At 35.3% G+C, this 13,459-nt stretch overlaps 1 protein-coding gene across 1 annotated transcript; it reads right to left on the reverse strand.

Annotated features, from left to right (window-relative positions):
• Window positions 1-2,920: 2,920 nt before the first annotated feature.
• Window positions 2,921-12,666, reverse strand: LOC147663378 (uncharacterized; the record flags this gene model as incomplete). The annotated part of the gene is made up of 2 exons (XM_086950484.1): window positions 12,634-12,666; window positions 2,921-8,563 (listed from the first exon to the last, which is right to left on the reverse strand). A coding segment is annotated over exon 2 (5,604 nt), but the record flags the coding sequence as incomplete, so codon positions are not given.
• Window positions 12,667-13,459: the final 793 nt, after the last annotated feature.

Here is a 13,459-nt window from a genome sequence, read left to right on the forward strand (position 1 = left end):
TTTAATTTAAAATATTTTTTTTTATATTTCGCTTTCGGTGCGCGCACCGGTGCGCGTACCGTCAGCGCACTAACAAAAAAAAAGAAAAAAAAATGAAGGAGGGACTGTGTAATAGATAGTAAGACAGATAAAAAGTGTAAAAGGAAGTAACTGAGAAAAGAAAAATGAATAAGGGAGCAAAAGAAAGAAGAAATAGGAAGAAGACTAAAGCAGAGGTTAAGGGAGATTGTAAATGGATGTTGAAAGTAAAAAGAAGGACAGTTAAGTATGGGAATGTCAGGTAGTGACGGAATCAGAGGAAAAGAATAGCAGTGATTGAGGGAAAGTAAATATCAGTGAATATAAGTAAAAAGGGGTGAAAGAGGGTACATGTAAGTGAATAAGGGTAACACATGGGGAGTAATAGAGACAAACAAGAGAGAGAGTAAAAGAAGGACTGTCACAAAGGGACTAAGTGAACCAGTAAAAAAGGTAAGTGAAGGAGTGTGCATAGGCAGAAGTACTGAAAGAAATTGAATGTGGTCGGAAGTAAACATGGAACAAAAGAATAAGTGAGGGAAGCAAAGTAAGGAAATAGGGGTGCGGTAGGGTGACAGAAAAATAGTGAAAATAAAACAAAAGGTGATAACAAAAAAGATTTTGTAAACACACTTACCATATAATCAATGCAAACTTGTATCTATGAAAGATAAAAGAAAAAACACGTTATAATTTCTTAAAAATATATAATAAAATAGAAACAACAGTTCATGAGGTTTAAAAATCTACAAAAGTTTACTAAGAAATGATGCAATAGTGAAGGATACAAAAACAGAAAGAAAGTAATGTAGAAAGAGAAAAAAAAAGGAAAAAGAAATAGAAAGAGAACAAATTCCTAAAGGTAAATAAGATACTAAAAGAATGTAAGATATCAAATCAAAATCAGTAAAGATAAGAAAATAAAAGAAAAATGAGTGAAAAGGAGAGAAGTCTGATTGAGAAACTATAAATAAAAAAGAGGAATAGAAGATGATTGAGAGTGAGTGAAGTAAAGTAACAGAGTGAAGGGATGAAAGGAATGAAGTTAGTATAGAACGATGGATAAAACAGGAGTGAGAGAGTAAGTACACAGAAAGACAAAAGGAAGAACTAAGTGAACTACAGTACAATGGATGCGAAAGAAAAAAAAAGGAGAAAAAGAAAGAGAGGGTTAGGAAACTAAAGCAGTGGTACTGTGAGAATATGAAAAAGATAAAAAGTGGTGGAAGGAACAGAGGAAATGCAGACAGTTCCTATTAGATTAAGAAGTTGTGAATGAAGTGCACTAAAGAAACAGCGATGAAAAAAGAGTGTAAATTAGTAAAGAGAGGTAAATAAGGGTGAAAAAGAAAATGAGTATAAGACAATGTGAACACAATATAAATTACACAATGCAAACTACACAATAACTTCTACAATATGTTACATTATTTATTTTTGCTGTTCTCAGAATATATTGAATTTCACTTAAATTAGTGAGATCAAAGTCTTCATCATATAACAGCGGGAAAAAAAAAACACAATCTAAAAGATTGTGTTTAAAAAAACCCATTCAAACATACATCTCATATAAGTACACTAATCTTTGATTCACTTACTTTTCCGTGAGACCAAATTGCAGATAGTGAAGGTCCTTTTGGTGGAAAAAAGTCTGCTGTGCTCTATAACTTCCATTTCATCGACTTCCTATGAAAAAAGATCTAACAACATCATATGTTACACTTTCCTCACGGCCAATTTGTGTCAGATATATCAGTATTTTTTACTTTGAGATCCACTTAAAGTATCTACATGAGATTGCAGATAGTGAAGGTCCTTTTGGTGAAAAAAAGTCTGCTGTGCTCTATAACTTCGATTTCATCAACTTCTAACAACATCATATCTTACATTTTCCTCACGGCCAATTTGTGTCAGATATATCAGTATTTTTTACTTTGAGATCCACTTAAAGTATCTACATGAGATAAATAATTTCAAATATTAGATTAACTAACTAACTAACTAACTTTTATTAACTATTCCCGTCTTCAAAGGCCAATTCCCTTTACTAAAACTTTGGTTTTAAAAACACTAGATAAGAATTTGTAGAGTCATAAGGCAAACGTTGTTTATAAGTTAAATGAGAATCATTGCAGTAACTCCATCCATTTTCAGATTTTAAGTAGCATGTATAATGTCCTGAGGTGGTCGAAGATCCATCATGATAAATAATAGCTTCAGTTGTAAAGGTCCTTCCAGAAATTGATAACTGAGAAGCCACAAAATTTTTGATAGAAGTTGTCAATTTAGTTCCATCAGGTCTACATCGTTGGAAAACTAAAATAATATACTGCCCATACCTTTGTATAAATAATGTGGACAGCATTGTACAGTTACATTGGGTACACACCATATTATGATCTGCTGCTTTAACTAGATTTTTAAAAGACACTGATTTACAGTCTGGTAAAGTCAAATATATAAATCTTTCAGTGTCTATTGTAGTAGTACTTGATAAACTACAATTGTGGCAGTCATGCTGCCATTGATAAGAAAGACTGAAAAGATTATCTACATCTACACCTTCATCTTCCAAAACACCAAACATATACATTAAAAATTCCTGACAATCCTGCTGAATGTTCTGTGAAAATTTATCTTGACCAGAACACAAATCTAAAATATTTCGAATTTCTGTTACACTTTCTATTTGTGCTGTAACACTGCTACATTTCTGAAACACAGAATTCAATAAACCACACAATCTTTGATCCCGATTTTCAACAATCTGTTCTTGTAAACTTTTAAGAAAAAAAACAACATTAACCACTACATTAGCATAGCAGTTGACACCAGAACTGTTTTCAAACTGAAATCCAACAACATTTTCTCCACAATTCTTTTTCTTCCTGTTTTCAATTACAGTTTTCTCTACTTTTTGTCTTTTTGCAACTACCTCACTACAATTATCCTCATTTCTTCTTTTTCGGCCTACCACACGTTTTTCAAACAGAGGATATTGAGGCAAATGTGGAGCATACTCTCTTCTTAACCTATTGTATTCTTTAACACAATCTAGATCGGCAGAAATCTTTGTCTCATCACACGCAATCAAGTACAATCCTGATAAAGTTCTGACTCGAGATAATGCCACATATGCCATACCCTCTTTAAACACAGATCTTCCAATGTTCACCAATGCACTATCTACACTTAAACCTTGAGATTTATGAATTGTCACTGCATACGCCAAACAAACAGGAAACTGTTTTCGGCGAACATATAAGTCTTTTACAAGTAAAAATCTAGCAGAACAACGACTTATTTGTTGTACTTGTTCAATGCCATCAAATTTTATTTTTAAAAATTCAATTCCATCTCTATTTCTGTAATTCACAAAATCAACAACATAACCCATTGCTCCATTTACCAGACCGCTTTCAACATTTAAATTCCTTCTCAAAATGATACGACAATTTAAACACACATTCAGAGTCTTTTCAAAACCAGCTGTTTTTGAAATACTTTTCTCCAATGAATGCAATTTAGTTTTCAAATTTTCTGACAAAACAATTGTTGCACCCATATGCTCTATTTTATCTATTGCTTCCAGTTTCACAATCTCTTCATTTTCTAAGTCTAACATTTTTTGATTGAAGATGGAACATTCTTGCAGAGTTGGCATCAAACATATCCCAGATTTCTTCTCAGTCATTTTTTTAAAAATATTCTCTGGAAGAATGTTTTCATTTGCATACAAATTTGAAATTAATCGACTATGCAAAGCTTTTTTCCCTTTCTCAGTCATTTTTCCAATTCTTACATCTTGTAGAATATTTTTATAATCTTCATCCTTGGCCTGTCGCATATTTTGAAGCAGTTCAGCATATTTAAAATTTAGCCATATATTAACATTTCCAATGCTTCCAAGGGACTTCCTGGTATCTTCATGCGTGAGCATTTTAAACACTGGTTGTCCTTTTACTGGAGTCAACTGCAATAGATCTCCAAAAACAATAATGTGTTTTCCTCCAAATAACACATCATAGTCTGTTTTAAGAATTTCTTGCATTCTCAAATGCACAAAAGCAAGCATTAGATTTGAGACCATGCTTACTTCATCTATGATAAGAAGTTTCATTTTCTTCAAGACTCTTGAAACTTCAGAACACGCATCTCCAGATAGCTTGTTGTAATGCAATTTATTATCATGTTCAACTGGCAGCATCAATAAACGATGTAGAGTAATCCCTTTAATGTTATGTGCTGCCAGACCAGTTGGAGCAGTTACAACACAAGACAGTGGTGAATCAGTCCTTTTCTGCAGATAACTTGCAACGGCTTTAATTAGAAAACTTTTTCCTGTCCCCGCTTCTCCACTTACATACAGTCGGACAGGGTCAAATAATATACATGAGCACTCTTTTTTCTCATGTCTGAATCCATGTTCAATCTGCTCTGTGACTTCATCATATATCTTTTTCTGCTCAATGTTTAGTTGCGTTACCAAATCTTCTAAGTTAACTCCATCCTCTTGAGCTTGTTCCATAGCTCTTTCCACCTCATCCATGGCAGTGGCAGCTTCATTTTGGATAATTGGTCCTCCTAGTGGATCCTGGCTCAATGAAGTAGAACTCTGACTATCTTGAGAACTGTTTCTAGCTATCTCTTCAGCAATTGTGGTTTCTTGCTCCATTTCTTCATTCAACATTTGCAGATAATTTAGAAAAATAGGACATTCTATGGTATCCTTAGTTGCATTAAAAGAGTCTTCATAACAGAGAAAATCTCCAAGTAGTTCCTCTTCTGTACGCCATGGCTTAAAGAGTTGCAAAAGAGCTAAATAGTAAAATTCTCTTTTGTCTGGAACTTCACAACTCAATTTTCGATGATTAATCAAATGGCCTTTTTTCTGCTTCACTAGACATCCTTCATAGCCAATGAGTGCATATTTTCCATTATTGATATCTTCTGTGATGTTCCTCTTATAACTGTAGTTTTGAAGAACTTCATACAAACATGTGTTCTCAAGGTGAGTACTTCTATTTGGATAGTATGTATCCAACATATTTGTCTTCAAAATATCTGTACTGTTTGGTTCTTTTTCCGCCAAATATTCAATTTCTTGTACAGATTTCAAAACTCGGTTTCGTGTTGCAGCAAGACCAAGACTCACCCAAATGATTGTTCTTGATTTGGCATAGAGACTTGCTGATGATAACCGATCAGAACATTCATATGCTCCAATTTCTCGATGCGACAACATCTTCAGACTGAAACTGTATAATTTCTTGCTTAGACTCTTTTCATGTGAAATGTCCTCCCACATTTCCTTCAGTTCTGTCTTTTCTTTTTTGGTGATGTAAGATGTCACATATCGAGCCACAGCAATAGAGTTGTCAGCAACGAACTGAATATCCATGTTAGCATTCCACATGGACAAAATCACTGGGTTGTAATCGTTGATGTACTTAGATTCTTCATTTCTTTTCAAATTATATGTGTTTTTGGGAGATTTTCTCGTCACAGTATGTCGTAGAGATGACATCAAATTATTTACTCTTCCTTTAGAAATCACTGGTCGAGGAAATGCAAAACGACATTTCGTGTAGTACTTTTCCTTGTTTTTAAATTTTCGACGACAGTACTTTCCACAACGATGAGATTGAAAACGTAAAACTTGTTGCCTTAAATTGTTTTCTTCAGTAGATTTTGGAACAGCACATGTTGAATACTCTTCAATGAAACTCATCACTGTTTCATCTGAATCTGATCCAAATTTGGGTGCATCTTTAATCCACAACAACATATGTATATGAGGAGCACCTCTCGCTTGATATTCCTTCCTCCAAAAGAAATCCAAAACCTCTCCAAGGGGAGGATTTTTTTTGTTGGTAATAAAAGACATCATAGCTTCAAATCTATGATTAAAATATCTGCAAACATTCACTGGATCTAAAGAACACAGTTCTCCTGGTGTTTTCAATTCTATATTTGGTATGTTTTCATTTGCCTCTCGTAGAAATTGAAGTAAATCGTCCCAGGCATACTCAGCACAGCTAAGAGTGAGGAACCATGTAGGAGTTCCTAAGTTTCTTAGCATACATTTCAATTCTCCATGACGACGAAACCAATACTCGTTGGTTCCACGTTGACATGCCATGAGATTGATTAGCTGAGATTCCAAAATACTGTCTTGCAGATTAACTTTCTCCATAAAGTCCCTTGCACATACATTTTGCAAATGAGGTCCACTTTTTAATATATGATTAACTGCATAAGAAAGCCCAGACAAATCACTTTCAAACAGTAGATGAAATAAATATGGAATGCATTGACGAAACCTTGGATCTTCTGCATATAATCTTAGAGTCCGGTATTCAGCTGCAGGAATTTGAACTGGTCGATCATCATATCGTCCACCACAACCTGTTGGAAATAATTGTGGAAAACAACGAGCTTCCAAACTTTCTTCCCATACACTAATGGGACTTCCTTTTGCTGCCTTCATTTGAAACAAGTCAATTGCATTTCCCATTACTTCTTTGGAATGCAAAGGATGAACAGTATAATGTTCATATATTTCTTCAGTTCTAGACACATCAACTTTTTCAATTTGACCAACTGAAGAATCACTATCTTCTTCTGTAGCTGTTTCCTCTACTCCAACACTTACATGTTTGTAGTACTCATTGTTTTTAACTAAATACAACGTTGCCTTCTTGACTTTTTTAACATCCACTAAATCTTGCCAAATTTTCTTACTCTTTGTTGGAACCCCATTAACTAGAATAACTAAAGGATCTTCTTCTACTCTTTCTACACCAATTGTATTAATATTTTTCTTTACATCTAGAGGCAAATAAACAACTCTTCCCTTTAATCCTCTCAGTAAATCTGATGGAGGCAATTTCCCTGTCTTAGGCTCCATGCGAACAATAGCCTGAAAAGGATGGACACATTGAATCAAAATAGATTCATAAGTATTTAGATCCATCAATTCAGAAGGAATATCTATCAACTGAAGATTATTATAAACTGCTCTTGCAGGCATTCTATTTTCATTTAATTTTTTCAAACAATAAGTGCAAATACGCTGATCCAAACTCAAATCAAAAGAATTCTCCACCAACAAATAACTTACAAAATCCTCCCATTCACTATTATTTTCCAATTCACTTTTTGCATATAAATCAACTAACCTAGTCTGAATTTTATAATGAGTCCGTCGACAACACACACAAGTTACATTAGGCCTCTCACTTGATTTCACCTTAAACTTGATAATTTCCTCATCAAACTTTTCAATACTTGAAATTTGTCCATTATCTTCTGCATTACCATCCATTACTATATCTATTTCTACACTGTCCTCTTTGTTCCCAAAATAACAAAACTCAATTTCTTCACAAATAGTCTTCACATCCACTTCAGATCCATGCAAAAGAGCACTATTTAACTGTTTAAGCTTAAGTGCAGGACTTTTTGCATAATACAACTTCCTCACTAATTTCCTTACGTTATTATGATGCACTGCTAACATCCTAAAATGATGAAAAACACTCCGACAAACTTTTCTAGAAAGACATGCTAGTGAATGCCCTTGCAAACCTGTGCTTTCTCTCACTCTGCAAGGATCTAACTCTTGCAGGATCTTCATTTTTTGTTTGAGACTTTTTTTACTATATGTACGTAAGAAATTTCGAAGCAAATCAATTGATTCCTGTCGCACACTACAAATACTACTGCATTTCCATGTGTACACTGGACCCTTAGTACGTCTCCCTAAAACTTCATCAGCTAAGACCTCTTCTGCATCTCTAGATACAAGTTTCTCTTTTTCCATCACACAACTATCTTTCACCTCATATGCACGACCACTGGTGTCAACTGCATGCACCAAATCATTTTCCTGAAAGTAACTCTCCTCATTAAAAAAAGGCTCAGAACTTGAACTATGCATCCATTCACCAGAAAATACTTCACAAAAATTACTCCGATTAATAATTCTTTTCCATCTACTGTTCGATTTGAAAACATCCATTGCCTTATTAAGTATCCTAATTCTATTGATTATTAAAATAAATAATTTTTTCTTAACTTCAAAAGCCTGATCAACAATCTTTTCTACACTTTTCTTTTTCTTGTAAAAAGCAGCTTTTAGTTTACTTTTCTTTTCATTTTTTAGCAAATTTAAAACTACCCTATTGCGAAACATTCGCCTACGAATGTCCCTAAAAACATTTACCCTTCTATTGCTAACCATTCTCTTCTCTCCTGGTCCAATGGAAACATTTTTTGTGGGCTTCTCTTTCCTTTTTAGATTTGTTGACTTTTTCTGTATATTCACATTAGCAATTTCATTTTTTTTCCTACGACATATGTTGCGAAGAAAAGACTTAATTGGCTTACCAGAAGCTTTTCTGGTGTTTTTTGAAGTAGTTGTTGAAGAGGATTCCATAAACTCTGTTGTTGATGTTCTCCTTTTCCGTATGGTATTTTTGATATTTCTTTGCCTTGAAGGCATTTTTGCTTCCTTTTCAGAAGTTGATTTGAATCTGTTGTTCTGTTAAAAAAACACATGAAAGACCACTATTAGCAAACAACAAAGTAATGTTAAAAAGCAAACAATATAAACAATAAATTGCAACATATTTAAGTTTATACAATAGCAACACATGGCTTTATTTTTAAAGGCCTTGCGCCACCAGTGCGTCACTTATTACCCATGTTTAAAGTCAAGCATCAGCTGCACATGGCATTCATAAATAAGGGCCAAATGCAAATACCAATCAATTGCACCCAAAAATCGATTTTTCAATAACATGTAAGAAACACTGCGCAAAACCTAAGTACAACCACTCAATATCATCAAACAAAGTCAGGGTCTGATTTATAAAGGCCTTGCGCCACCAGTGCGTCACTTATTACCCATGTTTAAAGTTTTGCATCGGCTGCACATGGCAATCATAAATAAGGGCCAAATACATATACCAATCAATTGCACCCAAAAATCGATTTTTGAATAACATGTAAGAAACACTGTGCAGAACCTATGTACAACCAATCAATATCATCAAACAAAGTCAGGGCCTTATTTATGAAAGCCTTGCGCCACCAGTGTGTCACTTATTACCCATGTTTAAAGTCATGCATCAGTTGCACATGGCAATCATAAATAAGGGCCAAATACATATACCAATCAATTGCACCCAAAAATCGATTTTTCAATAACATGTAAGAAACACGGCGCAGAACCTATGTACAACCAATCAATATCATCAAACAAAGTCAGGGCCTTATTTATGAAAGCCTTGCGCCACCAGTGCGTCACTTATTACCCATGTTTAAAGTCATGCATCAGCTGCACATGGCAATCATAAATAAGGGCCAAATACATATACCAATCAATTGCACCCAAAAATCGATTTTTCAATAACATGTAAGAAACACGGCGCAGAACCTAAGTACAACCACTCAATATCATCAAACAAAGTCAGGGCCTTATTTATGAAAGCCTTGCGCCACCAGTGGGTCACTTATTACCCATGTTTAAAATCATGCATCAGTTGCACATGGCAATCATAAATAAGGGCCAAATACATATACCAATCAATTGCACCCAAAAATCGATTTTTCAATAACATGTAAGAAACACGGCGCTGAACCTAAGTACAACCACTCAATATCATCAAACAAAGTCAGGGCCTTATTTATGAAAGCCTTGCGCCACCAGTGCGTCACTTATTACCCATGTTTAAAGTCATGCATCAGTTGCACATGGCAATCATAAATTAGGGCAAAATACATATACCAATCAATTGCACCCAAAAATCGATTTTTCAATAACATGTAAGAAACACGGCGCAGAACCTAAGTACAACCAATCAATATCATCAAACAAAGTCAGGGCCTTATTTATGAAAGCCTTGCGCCACCAGTGCGTCACTTATTACCCATGTTTAAAATCATGCATCAGTTTCACATGGCAATCATAAATAAGGGCCAAATACATATACCAATCAATTGCACCCAAAAATCGATTTTTGAATAACATGTAAGGAACACTGCACAGAACCTAAGTACAACCACTCAATATCATCAAACAAAGTCAGGCCTTATTTATGAAAGCCTTGCGCCACCAGTGCGTCACTTATTACCCATGTTTAAAGTCATGCATCAGCTGCACATGGCAATCATAAATAAGGGCCAAATACATATACCAATCAATTGCACCCAAAAATCGATTTTTGAATAACATGTAAGAAACACTGTGCAGAACCTATGTACAACCAATCAATATCATCAAACAAAGTCAGAGCCTTATTTATGAAAGCCTTGCGCCACCAGTGCGTCACTTATTACCCATGTTTAAAGTCATGCATCAGCTGCACATGGCAATCATAAATAAGGGCCAAATACATATACCAATCAATTGCACCCAAAAATCGATTTTTGAATAACATGTAAGGAACACTGCACAGAACCTAAGTACAACCACTCAATATCATCAAACAAAGTCAGGCCTTATTTATGAAAGCCTTGCGCCACCAGTGCGTCACTTATTACCCATGTTTAAAGTCATGCATCAGTTGCACATGGCAATCATAAATAAGGGCCAAATACATATACCAATCAATTGCACCCAAAAATCGATTTTTGAATAACATGTAAGGAACACTGCACAGAACCTAAGTACAACCACTCAATATCATCAAACAAAGTCAGGCCTTATTTATGAAAGCCTTGCGCCACCAGTGCGTCACGTATTACCCATGTTTAAAGTCATGCATCAGCTGCACATGGCAATCATAAATTAGGGCAAAATACATATACCAATCAATTGCACCCAAAAATCGATTTTTGAATAACATGTAAGGAACACTGCACAGAACCTAAGTACAACCACTCAATATCATCAAACAAAGTCAGGCCTTATTTATGAAAGCCTTGCGCCACCAGTGCGTCACTTATTACCCATGTTTAAAGTCATGCATCAGTTGCACATGGCAATCATAAATAAGGGCCAAATACATATACCAATCAATTGCACCCAAAAATCGATTTTTGAATAACATGTAAGAAACACTGCGCAAAACCTAAGTACAACCACTCAATATCATCAAACAAAGTCAGGGCCTTATTTATGAAAGCCTTGCGCCACCAGTGCGTCACTTATTACCCATGTTTAAAATCATGCATCAGTTTCACATGGCAATCATAAATAAGGGCCAAATACATATACCAATCAATTGCACCCAAAAATCGATTTTTGAATAACATGTAAGGAACACTGCACAGAACCTAAGTACAACCACTCAATATCATCAAACAAAGTCAGGCCTTATTTATGAAAGCCTTGCGCCACCAGTGCGTCACTTATTACCCATGTTTAAAGTCATGCATCAGTTGCACATGGCAATCATAAATAAGGGCCAAATACATATACCAATCAATTGCACCCAAAAATCGATTTTTGAATAACATGTAAGGAACACTGCACAGAACCTATGTACAACCAATCAATATCATCAAACAAAGTCAGAGCCTTATTTATGAAAGCCTTGCGCCACCAGTGCGTCACTTATTACCCATGTTTAAAGTCATGCATCAGCTGCACATGGCAATCATAAATAAGGGCCAAATACATATACCAATCAATTGCACCCAAAAATCGATTTTTGAATAACATGTAAGGAACACTGCACAGAACCTAAGTACAACCACTCAATATCATCAAACAAAGTCAGGCCTTATTTATGAAAGCCTTGCGCCACCAGTGCGTCACTTATTACCCATGTTTAAAGTCATGCATCAGTTGCACATGGCAATCATAAATTAGGGCAAAATACATATACTAATCAATTGCACCCAAAAATCGATTTTTCAATAACATGTAAGAAACACGGCGCAGAACCTAAGTACAACCAATCAATATCATCAAACAAAGTCAGGGCCTTATTTATGAAAGCCTTGCGCCACCAGTGCGTCACTTATTACCCATGTTTAAAATCATGCATCAGTTTCACATGGCAATCATAAATAAGGGCCAAATACATATACCAATCAATTGCACCCAAAAATCGATTTTTGAATAACATGTAAGGAACACTGCACAGAACCTAAGTACAACCACTCAATATCATCAAACAAAGTCAGGGCCTTATTTATGAAAGCCTTGCGCCACCAGTGCGTCACTTATTACCCATGTTTAAAGTCATGCATCAGCTGCACATGGCATTCATAAATAAGGGCCAAATACATATACCAATCAATTGCACCCAAAAATCGATTTTTCAATAACATGTAAGAAACACTGCACAGAACCTAACTACAACCACTCAATATCATCAAACAAAGTCAGGGCCTCATTTATAAAAGCCTGGCGCCACCAGTGCATCACTTATTACCCATGTTTAAAGTCATGCATCAACTGCACATGGCAATCATAAAAAAGGCCAAATAAAAATACCATTCATTTGCACCCAAAATCGATTTTTAAATAACATGTAAAAAACACTGCGCAGGACTTATATACTAACATACAATTTCACTTCTAAAACATAACTATCTGCTTCCAAATATTCTCCATAGAGAAAATAAATCTCTATCTAAATTAAATGAATCATTACTTACCTTTAGAAATGCTTTTGGAGATTGAAAACAGTGTCAGACACACACACCAATTTTTCTTTAGCAGAGGAGAAGGTGTGCTCTCAATACACTGAAACCAAGACTGGCATAGAAAATCTCTATCTTTGTACACATATGCCTTAATTCAACCAATGAAAACTCTTCCCTCACTATTTTCAAACCAACACCCATCCCCCTCTCAAACCTTTCTATCTGTTACCATAGCAACTCCCTCCTAACTGAACTGTAAGGTTCAAAAGTTTATCTTACAATGTTGCAAATTAACTCAGCAAGGATGTTTGACCTGTCAATACAGCAGCCTATACAGGGTATTTTTGCTTTTGGTGACTTTTTTTAAACCATTCAAATTGCTTCTTTCACACAACATAACCATACACCCTAACTTTCAGTTTTCAACTATCTGAATCCACCAATCATTGCTAGTGATTCAAGAGCACAGAAACTCCACAATTATTTTTTTGTGAACTCCTACTGTTCCAACTGCCATTTCATTCCCACACTTCATCTGACTGGACCAGAACCTTCTCACATCATGTACTCTGTTTGGGTTATTGGACATAGCTACATCCACTGGGCTCAAAGGTATGCAGCTAGCAGAAATTTTCATAACCTTGATTTATCAAATGTGGAAATCAAGTGGATTGGCCACAGAGGATTAAAATGTCACCAATTGATACCATTGGTGAAAACCTTTTTGCATCTGCCAGAACCTGACCTTATAATTGTGCACTGTGGTGGAAACGATCTAGGCACATTAACTGGGGTAGGTCTGGAAATGCTATTAAAGGACACCTTTCATCAATTGATG

The sequence above is a fragment of the Lissotriton vulgaris genome, unplaced genomic scaffold (assembly GCF_964263255.1).
Source record: "Lissotriton vulgaris unplaced genomic scaffold, aLisVul1.2 SCAFFOLD_14368, whole genome shotgun sequence".
NCBI classification, from domain to species: domain Eukaryota; kingdom Metazoa; phylum Chordata; class Amphibia; order Caudata; family Salamandridae; genus Lissotriton; species Lissotriton vulgaris.